At 38.9% G+C, this 22,715-nt stretch overlaps 1 protein-coding gene across 3 annotated transcripts; it reads right to left on the bottom strand.

Annotated features, from left to right (window-relative positions):
- Positions 1 to 8,527: 8,527 nt before the first annotated feature.
- Positions 8,528 to 22,634, bottom strand: ATPSCKMT (ATP synthase c subunit lysine N-methyltransferase). 3 transcript variants are annotated; one of them, XM_051799050.1, is made up of 5 exons: positions 22,411 to 22,634; positions 21,641 to 21,912; positions 20,456 to 20,593; positions 19,664 to 19,714; positions 8,528 to 14,474 (listed from the first exon to the last, which is right to left on the bottom strand). In XM_051799050.1, the coding sequence occupies exons 2-5, from the start codon at positions 21,905 to 21,907 to the stop codon at positions 14,277 to 14,279; spliced, it is 654 nt and encodes a 217-aa protein (XP_051655010.1). In that variant the 5' UTR covers positions 21,908 to 21,912; positions 22,411 to 22,634; the 3' UTR covers positions 8,528 to 14,276. The 3 variants fall into 3 exon arrangements, with proteins under 3 accessions (XP_051655010.1, XP_051655009.1, XP_051655011.1); XM_051799049.1 differs by having other exon boundaries at positions 22,442 to 22,634; XM_051799051.1 differs by having other exon boundaries at positions 22,478 to 22,634.
- Positions 22,635 to 22,715: the final 81 nt, after the last annotated feature.

Here is a 22,715-nt window from a genome sequence, read left to right as displayed (position 1 = left end):
GATGTGACTAGCAAATTTACTGTGCTTGAAATTCTGTTTGCTTTACAAAGTCACTTCATTGTGATAATAATTGCAATTTAAAATCTTAACACACTTCCCATTCTTTCAATTTACATGTCAAACTCTCTTCTCTTTAGCATCTGGATTTATTAATTTTCAAATAACATCCATCTTCACAAAGTAACATGATTTTGAGTGTCATTCAATCACAGATTTTGAATTGAATTTGTGGAAAGGAATTGATGACTGACTGTTAAAAGTTTTCAAGCAAATTACATCAGATATGAAATACCTTATTCACCTTCTTGGTGTGAATGTAAGATTCAAACTTCTGTAAATAACAAAACAGGCACCCTAGTTCCATCTACTGACCAAGCATTCTCAAGTAAAATATATCACTCTCTTGTCTTAAAAAAGACTAGTTAGATATTTTATAATATCTCAAATAATTCTTAAAATGAACTAACAAAGATTTTTGATTAATTACCACACATTATATTTTTGGTTGTAGCACTGTGGTAGTTAAAATTTTGTCAGGTTTTAGTTTCTGTCATCCCAAAGCATATTAAAAAAATAAAATATTTCAAAAAGAAAAGAAAAAACTCTACATATTTAAAATATAGTGGACTACAATAAGTATATGAACATGGTATTTCACGTTTTCACCATGCTACAACAGAATGCTTTACTGAGTTATGCATTGCAAGAGACTATAAAATAAAACACACCACAAATGATGGCTTGTTAATAAATTGTTAATTATGTTCCATATTTAAGTTTTTATATCAACTAGTTTACGCATACCGTAAATCAAGATATCCTTTTCAGTTTACATATATCACATAACTGGTAGTCAGAGCTGTATCTGCCTCTCATTTAAGTCCAAAAAAAAGATTTACCATGACAGAAAACACAGCCTTAGTGTTACCTGAAGTGTTTACAGGCAGAAAATGAAGAGGTTTGTCCTCATCATCAACAGTGTCATTGAAACTTGGGAGCTGGGTGGAGCAGGTAGAACCATGCCCAGTGTTGGCAGTGGCCTTTTCCTGCATTCTTTGCACTCCATTTGGGTGAAGTATTGAGGAACATGTGTAGTGCAGGTAGCTCAGTGTGCAGCTGCAGTGGGAGCTGCAGGTTGAGCTCTGGGGGGCAGCAGCCCAAGGCAAGAGGCCATGACCTGCTGACCCTTTGCACAACAAAAGGCACAGGGACCTATGGCCCAGCCAGGGGACTGGACACTCAGAGACAAAGAGGGAGCCAACAGGCCCCAGACTTTCCTGTGCTTAGACTGTGAGGGTGTAAAAATCCAGGGTGTCCTTCATTTGGGGTCCCTCCTTGGAGGCACCAGCTTGACCTGTTACTTAGTTGTTGCACCATGATGAAATTATTTTAAGGATCTGGATATCTGAGACTCTGCTACGGGAAAGCTGGGGTTGGACCAATGAGGAAACATGGTCTGATTGCATGAATGTGGGGCATGTAGCTGAGAAGGGGCCTCAGTCCCAGCTCAGGTGGTGCAACTGTGACTGCCAGAGTTGCTCCTGGATGGTAACAGAGAAGTTTACTTCAGATGAAGAAGTACGGTGGAGTAGGCAGCAGATCCTCAGTAGGGAAATGCTGGAGCAAAGCCTCCCTAGGACAGAGAAGTTTCCATATCACTTCCATACCATGACAATGCAGAGAAAGCCCTGATTTGCTGAAAATATGGGGAACACAGGTGACATAAGAAGTGAGCGGAGTTTAAAAGAGTTGCTGCTTAGTTTATGACTGGTGGCAGAGAAATTGCTTCATTGTTGGTTAGGATCTTACTGCCAAAGCTGTCCTTCAGTACTAGATACCGAGACGTGGGACTCACAATCTGTTACAATTTCATTAAATTCTGTCAGAGTAATTCGAGGAATTCACAGTAGCTCAGTAGGAATCAGCATAGCTACATATGATCATATCAATCCACACCCGCGAAAGTTGTCTGCAACTTCAGTATTGATGTCAGCTTCAATTTCCTTGGGCCAAACGACAAAGAATTGTTCAATCAGCTAAAGGCCAGCAGATATGAAAGAGTAGTAGGGTCAGATCAATGACACTTCAGCAGGATTTATCACTAGGAAAAACTAATTAATATCTTGACTCCCTCCATGTAGATTTATTTCAGGAGATAGAAAGTTAATTCTACTTTGTAAGTCACATGAACACTGCCAACTATCAGTGTCTTGCCAATAGCAAGAAATAGGCTCTGAACTGACTGACATTGCCACCTCTGCAGTACACATTTAAGAGTAGGCTGCACCTCCTCTTCCCATCCAGTAGTATTTGTAACTACACGTCATGTTTGGATTTGGCCTGGTGGCATGCACTTACCCAGTTTGTTTCAGAAAAATACCTGGAGAAAGCAATTAAAAGAACTTAATCCTTCCAGAAGAGGCAGATGACCATGTGAAAACCCCTGTGTGAGCATCCAGGTTCTCCTCACTTGCTGGACATGCACTGAACTGGGACTTTCAGCTGTCAAGCACTTTAATTTTTAATACGAACTGTAGGAGACACTTTTTTAAAAATAGTTTTTATCAGCATAATCCATACTCCTCAACGCATATAGATATAGATATGTATAGATAGTGTAACAATTCCCTAACAAGGAAAGCAATTTAAATTAAGAGATACACATTTCTTCCCTATCTCTTGTCAATAAACATTTTGAAAGCAGCTAGCATAGAGGTTTCTTGCTCTTCAGAGAAGATTTAGTGTTTTTCAGTTCAGTTGGCCTTTTTGTATTTCCCATTCCATTCTTGGCCATTGGCTTAAAAAGTGTATTGATTTTTACTTAATCTTACTGCTCTCACTGTACCAACGTGGCATGACAGTAGTAGTGCGGGCTGAACATTCAGGAGTTACTGCAGCTGGATAACACTACCTAATTGGCAGTAACTACTGCTCTCCCTGTCCCCTTTTCTTATTTTATGTAATTCTAATAGTATTAATTACATATGTTAACATATTGAACCAAAGTAGTATTCTGCATAAGGTGATACAAAGGAAAGTCTTTCAAGCCTTGGAGCTGGGGAAGGGCTCTCACTAACCTTTCAACTGGGGGGAGGGAAACCCAACCTAATAATTCATGTTACTATGTAGAAAAGAATCTCAAGCAGCCTTTTCTGTATACCCATTCTGAATAGGTTTTTTTCTTTTTTTTTTTTTTTTTGTCAAGACTGGTCTGATTTTGTGGTATCTTTTCATGATTCAGTGATCAGATGCAGAAATCAGCAATGTTGTTTACTGCACTATTGCTTTGACTATGTTTACTTAACTAATAGATAAGCTCTTTGATTGCCATGGTGGAGGTAGTGTATTTGTTCATATATTGCTCACTATGTATTTTCCTGCATAAGGCAGAAAAAGTATTTTGTCTTAGGTTTGTTCATATTTAGAAAATATGTCAAGTTGTTGCCTCATATTTTAGAAAAATCAGACACAGAAAATAATCTAGCAAGAGTTCACACATGATTTCAGCAGCCTGTTTTGTAAGTAGACTAATATAACATCCATCATTGCTGTTTTTGAGCTGGTTAAGCAGATCACTTCTGAAGATCAAGACAGTAACTTTACTTAAAGCCAGTGCTTATGTCAGAGAAAAATGAGTCTGAGATTGTCAGGACAGAAAGTTATAAAGGCAAGAGCTGTTGACATGTCATACCAACAGAGAGCTTTTTCATTCAGTTCCACATGCCATTTTGATGAAGGATAAAGTTATTAAGGCTAAAGAAAATAGTTCTTCTCTCAGATCATCTTATTGGTACCCATGAACAAATATAGAAATAAAAATGAGAAATAGGAACATGTAGGCTTACTAATATAGGCTATGACAGATCAGTCTGATGACTTCATAAAAATTAAGTTTCATTTATGTTTAGTGAAGTGTACTCAGGGAATTAAGACACAGCCCACTCACAAAGGAAAAAAAAATTATAAGGCAAGTAAAACAATAAGATAAGGAAGTCACAATACCTATGCTGGATTGAAGCTGATTTATATTTAATACTCCCATAAAAACATACTTAAGTTGTTCAAAGATGGAGTTTCTCTGTCACAAGAAAATGGAAAGCATGAAAACAGTGAACCCTCACACAAAAATAGGCCCAGATGGTAGTAGACAATGTAAAGTTGTACACTTCAATAGAAATAATGAGTTTTACTATTAAGTAGCATGTATAACCAAATGAGAGGGATCCACATGCAGTTAAAAGCAGTAAGCATGAGACATCAAATATGTTAGGAGCTAATAAAATGGTAAGACCAAAGAAAGAAAACCAAAATAATAAATCTGACAGGTACAACCACCGCAGTGGTTTCTTACAGTTGTAAGCAGTAAGAAAGCACTACATTGCATTTACCCTTTCTATCTTTGGCTCCATCAGTTGTGAAAGTACACAGGTACTGCCACCCTGAGGAGTAGTCATTTAGAAAACACATTCTTCCAGCTGTAGACACAGGCATGCAGTTGCAGACTTCATTTTAATCACAGCATTACCACTGATTACTTTGTGGTCTTGAACAAATTAGCTCTTTGCTAGTTTTTGCAATTGTAAAGGTTGAAGATAATGCCAGTCAACCCTACAAAAGTGTTGCTAGATTTACTGTTCAGTAGCAGTTTGAAAATGAATACTATTGTATAAACATTGCATTTTACTGCAGGGCTGAATGCAAACTAATAACTAGCATTCCAAACTGCCGTCTTCTATGTGTACTTTTATTTCTTTTTAAAGACACGCAAACAAATTCCCTAAAGTTAATAGGCACAACACATACTTACTGAAGGGAGAACAGACTTGTGTCTCCTTCTCCAGTCTAGAAATCTCTGTTCAGTAACATTCAGCTTAGTCTATTGCCAGAGTATTGTTATGAGAAGATTATTCCTATATTTTCATTATATTAATACATTGTGATATTTTTACTGAGATATAAAAGAAATTATGCTACTGTAAGGACCAACCTTTGGTTTTTGATATTTCCCAAAAAGGCAAGCAGACTGAGAAAGTCCTGCTACTCCAAGCCTCCATACTAGACCCAGCATCAAACCCCTTGAACTGATCTTAAGTCACAGGTAATTGTACAAAGTCTTTGTTGAAAATCAAGATGTTCTTAGTCCTAGTTGTGGTCCTGACAAATGGCATCTGATACAAATGTATCAGCAACAGCAATTTCAGAGAAAGCCTTCTCACCTCTACTGGTACAGGATCTTTGTGCTATTAGAGACTTTCCAGAGAGGAAGGGAAGCCCCTCAGTGAAAGAGCTTTGGTCTTAAGTTTGTGCTGGAGAGGAAGAACCTCTGTATTAAGCCTTTCCCTCCACTGAAGGGAATGGGCCGTCCCAGAAACAAACCGCAATGTAAAATTAAAGAACAATATTCTACTACTATTAGGCAGAGAGAAAACTGGAGTGAATTTAACCTTGCTTTGCAGAGTTCCAAAACTAGGGGAGAGATCAAATTCAGCAGCACTAAAGCAGTCTTTATAAAAGCCTGTGAAAAACATTAATGCTTTGTTCCATCATGCTACGACAGTGAGCTTCAGGAAGTCTTCAGCACCCAGAGCCCACTCATTTCAGTGCCTTCAGAGACTATAAAGATTTCTTAGTCAGACCTTTGAGACAGCTGAAGCTAAAACTGACCCTACTTTCACCAAAATATAAGGCAAACAGGCCCCACTAGGCCTATGGCCTAGACAAAGCTGGAAAGTAACGTGGCCATTTGGACTAGCAGCTGAAAGCCAAAGAATATATTTTGAGGGATGAGGTTGAGATGGGGGTTGTTTATTTTGTAGGGGTGTGGGGTGCATGTAGTGATCAGGGAGGATCTAACAATAAAGGGAAACTGAAGCTCAGCACTTTTGATTGGGTTATCTGCTGTAGAACTTGAGCTCCAGTATCCTGGGTTCAGTGCTGCTTGGACACCCTAACAAGAAAGCTGATTCACATTCACAACCCTGATACTCACAAGCTGAGACAGTGAATGACCTGCATATCCAGCACCAGGAAGGCAACACTGTCTCACCAGGGTAATAGAAGTTCTCAAGGCCAATAAAACAGCTCCTGTGTATTTTGCATAGAAACGGAAAGAGACTTGTATTGCCAACATAGATTCTTCAGGCATACAACAGAATAGAGAGACAAATGAGTGACAAGCAACATCTAGTTTTGTGCCTGTGGAAATGAAAATTTTACCAAAGCCAGCCTAAAACAATACTATACGAAGAATCACTATTGATCAGATATCCTGAAAGGGATCAAAGGTATGCTTCAACATCTAATTTGTCCTTTGCCCTTACGCCTACAGGTATCACCCAAGAGGAAAAATGTCCCCATTCCAATCATCTGATGTTCACAGTCTTCCAAAATACAGACAAACATGAAGAAAACAGAAAACAGCTATAGACAAAACCTCATGACAGATCCAGCATCCCGGTTTCCTGTGCATGGAAAGCACTTAGACTACTTCGTTTTCATGCAGTAGACAAATAATCCTGGGAAGAGTGCTATTTGATCAGTGTTTCTATTAGAATAATCAAACAACTTAATTCAGAGTGTATGTCCAGGAGACTCAAAAGAAATATTAACTTCTTCTAAGTAACTTAAACCATTTTTTAAGTCAGTCTGGATCTGACCTACATTATACTTCATGCTCTCTGGTAAATAAGACCCAGCTGCTGAAGCAACTTTTTCATATTAGAAGCTGTTTCCCAATGTTTAATTTCTAAAGGTGATAAATGTAGTTTCCATTTTAATTCTGTAATGTTGACACTCCAGAGGGTTGGGGGGTTTTTTGTATGGGGGAGGAAAGGGTAAAGAAATTACATGAATTATTTCTCTATAGGACAAACACTTCAAGAGGCTCAGTAGTTTTATAAGCTCAGCCAATAATACTTTCCTACCATCATACTCTTCATCAGAAAAATAACTGTACTTAATAATTTAGATAAAACCAGAAGGCAGCCTCTGAAGATAGTGTTAGAAAATTAGCTTCTTTTAAAGCATGACGCATAGTGCTGCTTTGGTACTAGTCTTCCATTCCCTGACTTTGACTGACACATCACACTGCCCACTAAAATTAGAAGTACCTCAATGGCAGGAGACTCTACCATCCCTAAATAACACTAAATAACATCAGTATTTTAGATTTAAATTTAGATTTACCATCACTAAGTAACATTTGTATTTTCCCATGATGACCATTAATTTTTTCATTCCTGCTCAAACTCTTTTTAGAATTACTTCAGTGCAACATCTGTGTTTGCAAATAAACTTAATTGGTATTGATCACACCCACAAAGCTGATTTACAGATTGAGCATAAAGATATTCAGAGTATAAATCTGGTTTCTGCGTACTGAAAAGAAGGAAGCAGCAATAAAATACACATGAACACAGATGATGAAGGTCACTGTACACAGTTTAGAGAATGGCCCACTTGGACATATAAATTATTTCGATTCGTGTACACTCTGATGAACTTGAAAAAACAATAGGAAAGAGAGAAAAAGAAGTATATGCTCAAGAAGAGCTGCATAATCTTAGGGAAATCAAAAAAAAAAAAAGATCATCAAACCTTATAGGCTGGAGTGATAGTGACAGAGTAGGCCCCTTAGATTTTGGCTATATCCCTCACCATTCACATTTTTCTCTCCCAGAACTTTCATTATTTCTCAAGTTTTTATAATTTATTTCGTGTCTCCTCTTCAGACTTCCATTTTCAATCAAAAAAAAATCAAGAAGGCATATGCAAGAGAGAGGTGTTTATGTCTCTCTGAATCTGAGTTCTGGCATGGACAGCTACAGACATTACATCTTTAAAGAGTTTCACAAATTCTCTTGGCTTTTTAGACAGCCTTCATCAGGTGTTTTGAAGATGTAAATTTAATGTTTAAGCAGCTCCTAATAAAAAATTAAGTAGACCATTATAGCAGGGTATATATCATAAATTACCTGTGATATATATCATAGAGTACCTAAAAAGATAGAATTATTAGAATGCAATGGGAATGTGCAAAACCATGCAACTGCTCTCACATAGTAAAATAGGAAGTTACATGCTTACCAGAAAAGACACAGAGGCTCATGCATTTGTACATTGCAGGGGTTCAAAGATCAACAATCCAGGCAAGGAACAACAGAAAAGGAAAAAAACCAAAAACTCCTCACTTTGAAAAACTCATTTTCATTTAGCTAATATCTTATGTAAACCCATATTTTTAGTTCAGAGATTTTCAAATGACCGTTTCTGACACATTAAAATTTTCCAGTGGAAGAATACAACCATGGGCAGCAAATATAAACCTACTGATAGTAGATGTGCTTTTTAAATTACTTTTTGTGGATTCCTCAGAAGGTAGCCACAAACCTCAGGTTGAAAGCCAGTAATTTACTTCTTCTGACCTTGCAAAGACCTCTTTGTGCCACAAGTTTTATATGGCCTTCAAAAACCTAATTTACTTTTAAAAACCACACATATACAGTAAGCTGAAAAATATCCCTGTGCATTTACTGGTAAGCAGGTTTTATTTCATTTTTACCAATGTTAGCAGTTCACTGGATTGCATCACAGTGATTATACAGTCTATACATCAACTTGCAGAAAAAACATCCATCTGACATTCCAACCAAAGCCCCTAATAGAAAACCCAATATTATACTAAGAAAAAGAAGTCAGCAAAAGTCCCACCTGAACAAATAACACAAATTCAAAGAACTACTGAAGGGATAAAAAGCCTGTATTCATTTGCCAAGTGGTGAAATATAATAAAAAAGTGAAATTAGGTACTTAAAACTCCTAAATAACCAGAATTGTTGTAGACCAAAGCTATTTTTCAATCTAAATACCATTGGGGTGGATGTGTTTTTCTTTCATCCACTGGAAACAAAAGTCATGCTATGTCAGCATACAGACTGCTAAATAAATCAAGAAGGTTAGTCAAATGCATGTTAAAACATTAGAGAGAAAAAGAACATTCCATAACATATTTAGTCTTCCTGAAAGTTGCTGGGGAAAAAAACAACACCAAAAAAAAACCAGTCACCCCCAAAAAACCCTAATTAAAAGGAAAAAATAAAAGGAAATTAGAAGATCTGAAAGTCAAACAGTCAAATTGTAAAAAGACAATATGAAAAAATAAAAGCAAACAAATAAAGAGGCAGAATTCAGAAATAAAATGGGAAAAAATTGTAGTTATTCTTATCTAAGTCTCCCTCAGTAAAACATACAAGGGTGAAAAGAAAGATTATCATGCAAAGCAAAAAGCTTCAGAATTAATATGTTCAGTAATCTCACTCAAGGGTAATTTTTAAGTTAGACATAGTTGCCACACTGTCTTACCAAGAATTCAAGAAATCTTCTAGAAGAGACTTATATTACTTCTGGAACACAAGTTGGGTCTACATTTTAAACCTAGAGAACTGCAATCTTGTCAAATGTAAAAGAAAAATAAATCAGTCAAAGCAGAATTTACTGGCATTAAATCTGATATTAGGCTGCCCTCTTCAACCATAGAATCATAGAATATCCTGAATTGGAAGCAACCAACAAGGGTCATTGAAGTCCAACTCCTAGCCCTGCACAGGACAACCTAAAACTGAACCATTACTTGGAAGGATTCATGTCCTTTTTTGAAAAAATGCTTCAGTATTTGTAAACCATGGAAAACGAAACTATAGAACTATGAAGAAATCTATCAATAGTTTGTCCAAGTGTAATGGTATCAGACATGAATCCATGTCTAAGTGAATTCTCATCACATCCTATTCTTAGTATGGATTTTCCTGTTCAATGAGAAGTATGCACAGATGATGGGCAAGTCTGTCAAACTGCCTTTGAAACAGACAAAACTGCCATACTTGGTCCATAAGATCCCTTTCCTCCTTTCCTCCCACAGTTCAAAATATGAAAGATAACCAGAATGTTGCCCCTGCTCACTTCCCTTACAGATCTTAGAATGGTATTAAGGTGCTAAAAATTTTGAAGAACACACACTTGAGAAAAGCAAAGCTCAAGTAGTTTTTTTAAAAAATATGCAGAATTCAGATCTCTATTGCGTTCTGAAAGGTGTCTGTCCTTCATGGAAGGTAAAAGACTTCCCCAAAGCCTGGGCTTTGAAACTTTTTTCCACAGAGCATACTCATTCAACTGATTTGTGAAATGTGGTGCTTTATTTGAAAGTGGATTCTGTATCTTCTTACCTGGCTACAACTCATGACTCAGAAGTAAACCAGCAGCTCAGAGGATTGGAGCAGTATTAGATTAACTGACAGAATATACTCAGACCAGAGGATAAGCCAAGTACTTCTATACACCCAGTGATACAGAAATGCCTAAAAGTCACATGATATGCGTATATTTCCCAAACAAAACCGGACAGGCTTTGTTGACATTGCTGTGTGGCTGTAGTGACCATGCAGTATAACGAGCAAGCTGCCTATCAGATGGCTCTCTTGTAGCCATAACCCTCTCCTTTTTCCTAGAAAGCCAATTTATGCAAAATGGAAATGGGAAACTAAAAAATTAGAATTGCAGCACTCAGATGCTGCATTGGTACAATTTATCTTGCATCACAAAACCTCTAGGGACATAATGTGTCTCAATATAAGAAGAAAAGAAAAAGAGGAGAGAGGAGAGGGAAGAACAAAAAAAAAAAAAAAGAAAGTCTGACCTGTATTATTTGCAAAAAAATAAAATTCTACAGTATTTCAGGAAAGAATTATTCAATAATGTAACAACTTTTTTTGCTCAGATCTGGCAGGGCAAGAAGAGAATAAAACATGTAACTCCCGAAAGGCAAGTGATTCTACTAGAAGATACAAACAAAAATAAACTATGTTTTTTTCTGTGTATCTGAATTACTTTGGTATTGAACAGCATGTGTAGCTTGAAGATTTCCTCTTTTTGGCTTCAGACCTACAGTGTAATTCGATAAGGGCAGTTCTCTTTCCTGGTTTTCAGAAGAAACAAATTTGTACTCTGAAGTAGCATATCAACAAAATCATAATACATTACCTTAGCAATTGGAAATGTATCAACATAATAATCCATACAGTGATAACTGAAGTCACAGTTAAGTATTTAATCTTGCAATCCAAATGGAGAACATAGAAAGTGATGGAAAAATTGAAGGCAATATGATGAGAAAATGATTTCCCAGTTCTCCTGTGTAAATTAGAGCAATTTGCTTTCCATTTCACACCTAAGCCAAGAAATACAGCACATTTCCTTACATTGTAAGGAATTCCAAACTTTCAGATCACTGCTATTTCAATGTAGGCCCCCAAATGTAAGTGGTCAGAGGAAGAAACAGGCCTCTGCTTTACATTAAAACATTTAAAAATTCCTCCTTGCCTTGATGGCAGGACTTAGTTCTCCTAAAGCTCAGACCATCACATCATTAATTCTATTTCGCCCTCTTAACAAGTATTTCTGGAGCAGTAGGTGGCAATTAAGAAGTGCACATCCCAAAACCATTACCACAGGTAGAAATGAGAAATTAATTTTTACCTGTTAACAGGTAAACATTAAGGCAATAGAAAAATATATAGTCAAACACAGAAGAAAAAGCAAACAGCTGCTTCATTCCCTACAAAATAACTGTAGTGAACAGCACTGCAGAAACTTGGGTCAAAGCACTGCACTGCAGATGGGTCACAACTCAATTGATCAAAATCTGTTGCGTCCTCTTCTCCTTTATAATCATTTGAGGAAGGACCCTGCTTAATTAGCTAATTTACACTTTGTGTGGTCTTTTTCCAATAGAAATAATTTCAGATTTCCTTTGTCTAAGGTTCCAGTTTTATAGCCTTGGGATATTAAATTCATCCATTTTAGATAAGCCACTGTGCTGTCACTGTGTAATAATCATAACATTTAGATCATGACAGAAAGAATATAGTGTAGTTTTACAAGATGCTTTATGTAACATTGCAGTGAAAGGCTGTAAAAGCCTGCTTACCAGAAACCAATGTACTTCAGTACACAGTCCCCACATTTACACTTGTGCTTTGCCACGCGAGGCTGAAATTACCTCTCCTTTGCAGACTCCAGATACATTTGCCCCTTTTTTTCCCTGTTTCGTATACCTTATCAGGACAAAACCATGCCACTGCTCCATTTCAAGTCCTCAATGTAGATTTGAATTTTAAATTCTCCTTCCTCTCCCCTCAACCAAAACCAAAAAGCCTGGGTATTGGTATCATTGTAGGCTATGCATCCCAAATAGCACACAACTTCTCTTCAAGCCAGATACTATTGTCCAGCAAATTTGCTCTCCTGACACATAATAAAATGTCACAGACTTTGTATTTATCTGAAATTATACAGTCTCAGCACTTCTCTTGGTCTGAAATAATTTTAGTTGTGATAACGACTGCCTTGAAGTCAGGTGACAATTGCCTAGCTTGTTTAACTTCATTCTATGGTTATCATATATGCAAAGGTCTGACAAACTTACATAGTCACTGCTTAACGAACAGGCTATATGTTAACTGGGGCCAAGAGAGGCTTTAACCAATTGTTACTGGGTGAAAACAGTAAAACTTTACTTAGGAACCAGAAAAAAGAACAAGTAAGCAGATAATGTTTTATAAAACAGAAAAGTGCTGTAACCATGGTAGAAAAGGAAAATGCCAGTGCAGTGACAGTGCCCCACTGCAAACCAGCATCGGCAAAAGGACACGGAGAACTTACTTCTCTTAGAAGGAAAAGCCATGCAGTGATACCATGGGTTTCTGAGATCTCATCAGATGGTATAGAAAAGTAGAAGGGAAAAGGAGTCTGATTCAAAACCTTCCGTCTCATCTCCCATCATAAATTAAATGATGTTCAATTAGATTTAGCCAAGCTAGCCGGAAGAACTAGCTCTGGAATCATAGACAGCCTTCAAACATTCAAGTAAGCAACTCTCATCCATACCTTTATCCAAAGTTTGAGCACACAGAAATGTTGACACTTCGCTGATAAGTAAATGACTTCTGAAACCCCTTCCTGAAGCAGAGGGGTTAGGAAAAATTATGGCCATCTGCAAAGGCTTATACCAATAAAAGTTCAGTAAGAGCATACTTCTGCAGTTTGTTTTCACATAACAAGTGAAATTAAAATTCAGTAATATAATGAGAGGCTGTACTTATGTTAATGAATAAACTTATATTTGCTTCTTTTATCATACTCAACTATTAAAGGTAGACATTCAAGGCTCAGGTGTGAACAATTGGTATCACCATCATAGTCTACCTGGATCAGTTTTGTGTATGCAGTATTATGCCTACTTGCCATATAATGAAGACATTTGGGAACTACAGCTCATTTGAGAAGCCACTTGCACACTGCTTCCAACACCAACACCAAATGCTATGTAGCATCAGAAAGAATAAATATATTAAGTTCACCAATTTGAACATTTTATTCACATAGAAATTCCCCCTAACAGTAGTGGTCTATGGTTTTTATCCCATTTTCCATATTAAAGCTTTTGACTTCTGTAAAACTTTCTCATAATTTTTACTAGCTACATGTCATGTTTCATCTGGGATAGAATTAATTTTCTTCCTAGTAGCTGGTAGAATGCTGTGCTTAGAATTTAGGATGAAAACAATGCTGGTAACATTGGTGTTTTAGTTGATGATGAGCAGCATCTGCCCCAAGCCAAGGACTTTTCAGTTTCCCATGCCCTGACAACAAGGAGGCGTTCAAGAAGCTGGGAGGGTGCATGGCCAGAATAGCCAATCCAAACTAGCCAAAGGGATATTCCATGCCATCATGCCCAGTATATAAACTGGGGGGAGTTGGCAAGGAAGGGCCAATTACTGCTCTGGGATGGGATGGGCATCAGTCAATGAGGGGTGAGTAATGGTATTGTGGATCACTCATCTTTCTTGGGTTTTACTCCTGTCTTTTTCTGTCTCTCTTTTCATTGCAAATTTTAATATTATTAAATTTATTTCAATTATTAAACTATTGTTATCTCAACCCACGGTATAATCTTTTCCCCAATTTTCCTTCCCATGACAAGGGGGGAGTGTGAGAACTGGGGCAAACACCTGTGTGGTACTTCATAGCCAGATGGAGTTAAACCAGGACACTGCATTAAGCCATTTAACTACATCTTTCAGTAACCTTTGTTTGCTTTCAGATAACCAGTGCACTTCAGTTCTTTAAGTGAATATATATATCTCCATATGCTGGGGCTCTATCTTATCTTCAACAGGTAAAGTCAAAGTTAAAAATTTCGGTATAAAAAACAAATTAGTTGTTTAGGATCCTCTCTCTGGTGTAATTTCCAAGTATTTTGTTTCACATCTTCTATAATGTTTCAAATCATAGGCCCACACAGTGTCTATTCCCTCTCCAGTAGTATGATCTGGAATCCAGCAGGGGAAAGGAAAGCGACAGGCAATGATTCTGGCATTACATTCAAGTTCTTCTTCCAGCTTCTTCTCCAACTGTGGCATCTGTTGAGTAATAATAAAAAGCTTTCAGAAGCAGTAAAAAAAAAAAAAATTCTCTTTAGAATCTAATTCAAGTGTTCAAGAGAAGTCCAAGGTTTGAGGATTTTTTTTAAACTCTTACAAAAGTATGATATATATTTTGGCTTTGATACCTTGACAAAGAATATCTAAAACTAGAAAATGGCTATTGTGCCCAATTGGTGACATCTAAGTTCTAAAAATTAAATCAAAAACTTATCCCTTAAATTAAAAAAAAAGACAAAGAAAAGACTTTGCATGTTCCAATTCATGATTCCCTTCAGTGGGATTCTCCTCTGTAGAGAATGAAAGCTCGGCTCTCTGAATTTATGCTATTTCTGACACCCCTAGGTTCATGAGCTATTGTGTGGAACTCAAATGTCACCAGTGCTCATAATTTACAGTCTAACCCGAAGACAGATACTAGGACACCCAAAACATCACACAGACAACAACTAAAAGCAAACATTCTGCTGTCACTGTATGGAGAAGTGCTGGTATGTGAAATGCTATTGAAATTGAGCTTTGATGAATCCACAGCCTGTTAACACGTGCAAGTCCCTGCAGCAGCACTGCATGAAACAGAATGTAGAATCATAGAATAGTTTGGATTGGAAGGGACCTTTAAAGGTCGTCTAGTTCAACCCCCCTGCCACAGGCTGGGACATCTTCAACTAGATCAGGTTGCTCAGAGCCCCATCCAGCATGACTGCGTATTTACAGTGATGGGGCATCTACCACCTCTCTAGGCAACCTGTGCCAGTGTTCCACCATCATAAAAATTTTCTTACATCTAGTCTGAATCCACCCTCTTTTAGTTTAAAACCATTACCCCTTTTTTTGCCACTATAGGTCCTACTAAAAAGTCTGTCCCCATCTCTTCTAAGTACTTTAAGTACTGAAAGGCTGCAACAAGGTCTCCCCAGAGTCAAGTCTTCTCCAAGCTGAACAATCCCAACTCTCTCAACTTGTCTTTATAGGAGAGGAGCTCCAGCCCTCGATGCTACACCCTCTGATCATGCTTGTAGCCTTCCTCTGAACCTGCTCCAACAGATCCATATCTGTCTTGTACTGAGGACCCCAGAGCTAGATGCAGTACACCAGATGGGGTCTCACCAGAGCAGAGCAGAGGGGCAGAATCCCCTCCCTTGACCTGATGCCCACACTGCTTTGGATGCAGCCCAGGATACAATTGGCTTTCTGGGCTGCAAGTGTACATTGCCGGCTCATGTTCATATTTTTTATCCACCAGCACCCCCAAGTCCTTCTCAGCAGGGCTGCTCTCAGTCTGTTCATCCCCCAGCATGTATTGATACCAGTGTTGCCCCGGCCCAGGTGCAGCACCTTGCACTTGGTCTTGTTGAACTGCATGATGTTCCCATGGGCCCACCTCTTGTCCAGGTCCTTCTGGATGGCCTCCCATTCTTCAGGCACGTTAACTGCACAACTCAGCTTGGTGTCATCTGCAAATTTTTCTGAGGGTGCACTCAATCCCACCATTTGTGTCATTAATGAAGTTGTTAAGCAGGACTGGCAGACCCCTGAGGAATAGCACTTGTGATCGATCTCCATCTGGACATTGAGCCACTGACCATTATCCACTGGACAGAGTCATCCAGTCAAATCCTTATCCATTGAGTAGTCCATCCACCAAACTGATCTCTCTCCAATCTAGAGAACAGGATGTTGCTACATACCACTATGTAACTCTCCTTGGTTGAACACCTATGGTCTAGCTTTTCTCCATTCCCAGAAACTGAGAGGATACGAAAGTCAAGGGAAATACCACTACTTTTCTAGAACAGAGCAACACCCTTCCCAGTCAGATGCTCTCCTCGTAAATTTTGCTATGAATTAAGTGAGAAATGAATTAACACACCTAGAATACAAAGATATTTCTTTCTCATCTCAGATAGTGATTAGGTTCTGGATGAAAAAAAAAGAAAAAAAAAAAAGAGAAATTTAACAGATTTAGCCATTTTTGTCCTTCGGAAATTTTGATGGCATTGGCACGATTAAGCAGATCAGCAGTACACATCCATTTGGAGTTCCTTTTATTCTTATATACTGTATGTATCTGAATGAGTAATTACAACAGCAAACTCCACAGGCTACTTCTATTATGTGTAAAACTCTATTTACTTTGATATAATGATGCAACATTTAGATAGCAAAAGGTTAAAAGGATAGTAATTATTTACAAATGTAGCTCACCTTAAGACATAAAATATATAAAAATTTCACAAAAATGAAAAAAAAAGAAACAAAAACCAAACCAAAACAAAAAACAACAAACAAACAAACCAAAACAAACAAAAACAAAAAACCAGAACATTATTAGAAAACAAGACTGACTGAAAAAAATGTTTTTCCAAATGGTGCAGGTAAACTTACGCTGTCACATACATGTGGGGTGTGCCTTTGATGTAATATCCTGTTATAGTTGCATTTAAGCTTACAAGAGAATATTTTAGGAACATTATTATAGTCATAGACCCAATATATCAAAGAGTTGCCTCCAAATATTTTTAAGCATTCTATGCTCTGATTTCATCCATACTGTAAATGCTTTTAAACATTTTTGCTACCTCACCTTGAACAAACTAGAAAAATAAGCCCACTATGGTACCTAAAACTAAGGGGAGACAGCAGTAGAAGAAGGTCTAATTTGTTACAGAAATTACAAATAGAGACATGGCCTAATTTTTAATGAGTTATTATGAAAATTAGTGAAACTGCATATCTATGTTCCCTTAAATTAGAAAACATCATTAATAGTTCAAACAGGAAGAATTGCATCCTTGAACCACTCAAAATACTTTTTAAGCTAAATCTATAGTTTTAAATCTAAATCAGCTATTTTAGGTGTTAAATCATACTGTATTTTATGTATATTATGTCAGGCAAAGGCTGGGATAGATAGTTCAGTAAACCTTTTGAACAGTATATAATCAGTTAAATACACAAAAGCTGTGAACATGAACACCTGGTAAGAATTCCATCATCCAACCTGAACAAGTAAAAGTCTCTCTCTCTCTACAATGACTCAAGCAAATGCACCTTCCCCCAGATGCTTGCAAGAATAAGAGAGATCTTAGTCTTCCCTGAAGATCAATAAATCCAAGTTTTGTAAGCTAGTCTTGCATATGAAACAAAAGCACTGTGTGGCAGCATCAAATCAGACCAGCATTATTAAAAAAGCTAAAGAAATCTATTGTCCTTGGTAAAAAAAAAGAAAAAAATGTATTAAGGCTTCTAAAAAACTTAATTCAGTCACTCCAGAGGGCTGTGACTGAAGTAAATTTAAAGGGGATCATAAACAAATGAATGCTCAGGAAACACAGGTTTGTATGCTTGCATCTGTTGCATTTATGACAGTATTTCTACTGAAAGAATTTAGCCTAGGATTTACAGGTTTTCCTGAGCCCTACAGTTACTCTTTCTATCACAGCTGCTACTAATTTATCCCACTTTAGTACATTTAAAGTTAAGTCAGTATTTCTGCTGGGATTACCCACGTTTTCCCAGGGCATTTGTTAATTTCTAATTCACCAAAGCTGCTTTCTTCACCCATACTTTTCCCCCTCGGTGCCACGGCAGAATTCCTGACTGCAAATCCAAACGTTTGTACTGCCCCCTGCTGGAACTCAAGCAGGAGAGCACTAAAGCAGTCCATGTAACTCAATTTCTTCACCAGTTTTAAAGAATGCATTTTCCCCAGGGACACACTGAACATAGGCTAGAGAGCTACTTGAAGTATTTGTGTACCTTCCCAAACCCTCACAATCCACACGTGGACAAGGGGTCATTTCAATATATATCAGCTGCTGGCCTACTTGAGGTGATCTGGTTTTTGGAGAACATAAGCAAAGTTTAATACTCTCCTCTAACAAGGCTCCCAAAAATCAGTTGTAGTGAATTTCCTACTTCATCTTCTCCCTGCAAACTCCTTTTTTCAGAATGCAAAACTGAAATTTCCAAGAACCAATTTATTGGCTTCCCTCCAAGCAACTTTAGCACAGCAGTTTTCATTTGATTCCAAACGAATGGACAGAAAATTCTTCTCAAAACCAGATGTATTTTCAGAGCTTCAGTCTGCATACTGTCACAAGTTTTACCAGGCTTTATCATGGACATTAAGAAGCAACAATGAAATAGCAAAATATTATTATTTGGGATCAAGCACACCCTCAGCAAGTTCAGTGACAACACCAAGCTGTATGCTGCAGTTGACATGCTGGAGGGAAAGGATGTCACCCAGAGGGACCTTGACAGGCTTGAGAGGTGGGCTGATGCAAACCTCGTGAAATTCAACAAACCAAAGTGCAAGGCCCTACACGCAGGTCACAGAAAACCCAGACACACCTACATGTTGGGTAGAGAAGTGATCGGGAACAGCCCAGCAGAGAAAGACTTGGGGGTGATGGTTGACAAAAAACTCAACATGAGCTGGCACTCCCAGCCCATAAAGCCAAACAGAATCCCGGGCTGCAACAAAAGCAGCATGGCCAGCAGGTTGAAGGATATGATTCTGTCTCTCTGCTGTGGTGAGACCCTATCTGGAGTACTGTGTACAGTTCTGGTGCTCCCAACATAAGGATGTGGAACTGTTGGAGCAAGTCCAAAGGAAGGCCATGAAATTGATAAAAGGACTGGAGCATCTCCCCTACAAAGACAGGCTGAGAAAGTTATGGCTGTTCAGCTTGGAGAAGAGACGGTTGTGTAGAGACATCATAGCAACCTCCCAGTGTCTGAAGGGGGCCTATAGGGAAGCTGGAGAGGGACTCTTAGGCAGGAACTGAAGTGATAGGACAAAGAGGAATGAGTGCAAATTGAAAGAGGGGACATTTAGGTTAAATAGTAGAAAGAAATTCTTTCCTGTGAGAGTGGTGAGACCTTGGAACAGGTTGCCCAGGGAAGCTGGGGGTGCCCTGTTCGAGGCCAGGTTGGATGAAGCCTTGAGCAACCTAGTGGGAGGTGCCCCTCCCCATGGCAGGGAGGATGGGACTAGATGATCTTCAAGGTCTCTTCCAACCCCTTAACATTCTATCATTCTGTGATTGTTACTGACTACCTGTGACCTGCTACAGGTTGGTTCATTTTGCAGATAAATGTACTATCACTGAATGCCTTGGTATTAAAATAATTAAACAGTGTAAAAATAGTAAACTTACCATCTGAGGTACGCCAAAAACAACAATATTTGTATAATGGGAAAAAGAAACCTAAAATAAAAATTGAGAACGAGTCTTAATGAAAATGGCATTTATATTTGGAGACGTTCTCACCATTCTTTTCTCCCCACCCCTCTAGCTGCACTTCTTCCAGTAGGCATTTAGACCAAAAATATGAAAGGAGATCCCATGTCAACTTTTCATCACATAAATTTCCACATAAAGAAAACTTTATATTGCTGAACAGTAAAAAATTCTACTGTCTGGCCAAGAACATGGCACCAATCCTAGTAGCACAGGAAGAATTAATTTAGAAAATACCTACATGATTTTATTTATATCTAAGTTTGGAGTTTTTTCATAGCTTCTGTAAATGTTAAAATCATGTGTAGTTTAAGTTTTTGTTAAATGTTAGCTAGTTATAAAAACATACCAGGCATTCTAGTGCCTGGGTTCTTCCAGTCAGTGCCATGGAGTTTTCCTATGTTCCTCTCTGAAAAAAAAAAATAAAAAAAAATTCCAAACCCACAAAAAAAGCCCCACGTAATTCACCAGCCACAGGCCTGCTCCAGGAGCCTTTATGGATAAAGGGCAGCACATTAACAAAGCACAGAACCAGCAGAGCAGCACAGTAAGCCCATAGAAACTTGACTCCCAGCACAAGTACTTTGCTCAAAGCCCAGTATAGCACCTTGTTGCCAGTCAGCATTCCAGTTCCTTCAGGAAAATATTTCCAAACTATGAAAATCTCTCAGTCATAGCAGATTCCTTCTTACATACTTCACTACCTACCTTCCATAAGTCTGAAATATAAAATTTGGTATTCTGATGTACTCCATCTCTCCAGGCTCTGTATCTGGAGTACCAAACTAGCCAGGGATTTAATTCATAACCAACAGCTTTGAATCCCTTTTTTGCAGCTGCTATCACCTGCAAGAAAGAAAACAAATTTTCACTTAGAAACATAAAAGTCTATTCATCTAAACAGTAGCACAGAGTTTTATTTAAAATATAAATCAAAAGAAAGCACTTGTGTAAGTCACTCAGGTTTAGATGCCCAAGAGTATAGTGTAGTATAGTGAGCAGAAACTCAAAACTGCATTTTACTATTATGACTAATCCAATTGAAATTAGTATATTCAGACAAACAAAATGAATTTGTAAACATTCATATGGCAAAACTGTGACCTTGTAGTACACGTATGACTTACATAAAAGTTTAATTAAACACATTCACAACACTATCTTGGAATTAAACAGTACCAAAATTGACCATGGAGAGAACAGTGAAACACACAAGGAAAAATGTTCAAAATTAGGCCACTTATTTGAAAAGCAGTGAGGGGTAGGAACTTGAGCAACCTCTGAATCAAAGCCAAAATGACATACTAACAGCAAGAGTCTGAAAGTAATCTCTCGATCTATATTTAAAAAAAAAAAATACAAAAAGACACCAGTTTCTAGAATAAAGGTTTAAGACATAATTTAAAAGGTTACTGACAAGTTTTAATCCGGAAACTTCTGATGAACTATGAATTTTTATTCTTGTAATCTATCAGTCATTTCTCATTCTCCTTTTCTCTTGTCACCTTTATACATTAAGCTTGAACTGCAGCTCCAAAAGCACAGCGCTATTTAATCTCACAGCGTCACTTGCTGCAGCTATACACCTATGTGGAATCACAGCACCAATATTTTCATGGCATCTGTTCATGTGAATGCAGTGCAATTCCCTCCAGTCACCACGACCAGGCTATCATTTTGTATGCTGCCTTGGTCAAGCTGCAAGACTGGAGCAAAAAGTATTTATCACTCACCTAAACTTTCTCAACTTTGATCCTTTGCATAAGACTCAAACAAAAACACTGGATGCCAAAGACAAAACATTCGTAAGTATGAGAAAACGGCAGCCACAGCTACAGAATTTGGTACTTTTTTGAGACACGGTATGAAAAGAAGGCAATGCCCATAACTTACAATGCGGCCATCCCCGCTACCAATGTCAACTAGGGGGCCACTTCTATTTTCCAACATTTTCAGCACATTCTGGACCTGAGTGGCAGTTGCAGGAACAAAGGGCAGGCACACCTTCCTCAGGGCTGGGGTCACAAAGGGGGTGACCACAGCATAGAGGGCCACCAGAGTCCCACCGACCCCAGCCGTGACCAGCAGCCCCCAGCTGCTCCTCCTGGAGCTGCCCTCACCATCCTGCGCCGGGCTCTTCTTCGCTACCGCCTCGGACATCGCACCTGGGGGATGACAAAGAGTATTTTCACTAAGAGCTTTATTAAACGCTTACTTGAGATAAAGCAGTGTGTTATATCAAATAGAGAGGACATTCGAAACAAAGCAAAACAAAACCAAAAAACCCCAACCAAACAACCCCCTCCCTTATATTCCTTTAGCTGATTCCCAGACCCTAGGGACATGCTACAGTTGCTGAGAGGCCGAGGGACGCGGTTACACTGTTTCGGGGCAGGAGCGCAGTGTCCATGTAAGCCCACAGCCCCCCCCACCCGGGAGCATCTCGGAACAGCTCAAGGGCGGCGCAGGCAGGGACGTCCCTGCCAGGGACCGCCCGCCCGGGAGCCTGCGCCCAGGGAAACGTCCCGGAGGAGCTCTTGTTCTTCCTCCCAGGAGAAACTTTTTTCCAGGGGACGGCGCTGGACACCGCAAGCACGAACAAACACACACAAACCAACCCACAGTCACCCTTGTCCCACGGGATTTATAGGGAAGGGCAGTACCACTTCGCTATGCGGGGTGGGGGACAGAAACCTTTCTGAAGGCGCTCCGGAGAGAAGTGCCGCGTACACTTTTTTCGTCGTGTGTCTATCTTCACTCCGCCGCATTCACGCCACCCAATGCGGTCCGCTACTGCCGCGCTCAGCGCCCATATTCCACCCCCATGGAGGAGATCCTCCCTCCCCGCCCCGCGAACTGGGGGATGCCGCCTCCCCCCGCGCCGGACGCTTCCAGAAGGGTCCGCTGGGGGCGCCACAAAGGTTCCGCCCGCGAAATATGTCCCGCTGGCGCCGGCTACGCAGGCGCA

This window comes from Manacus candei, unplaced genomic scaffold (assembly GCF_025592945.1).
Source record: "Manacus candei isolate 608988 ecotype Guabito, Panama unplaced genomic scaffold, ASM2559294v1 h1tg000049l, whole genome shotgun sequence".
Classification (NCBI taxonomy): domain Eukaryota; kingdom Metazoa; phylum Chordata; class Aves; order Passeriformes; family Pipridae; genus Manacus; species Manacus candei.
This window is presented reverse-complemented; position numbering and strand designations above follow the sequence as displayed.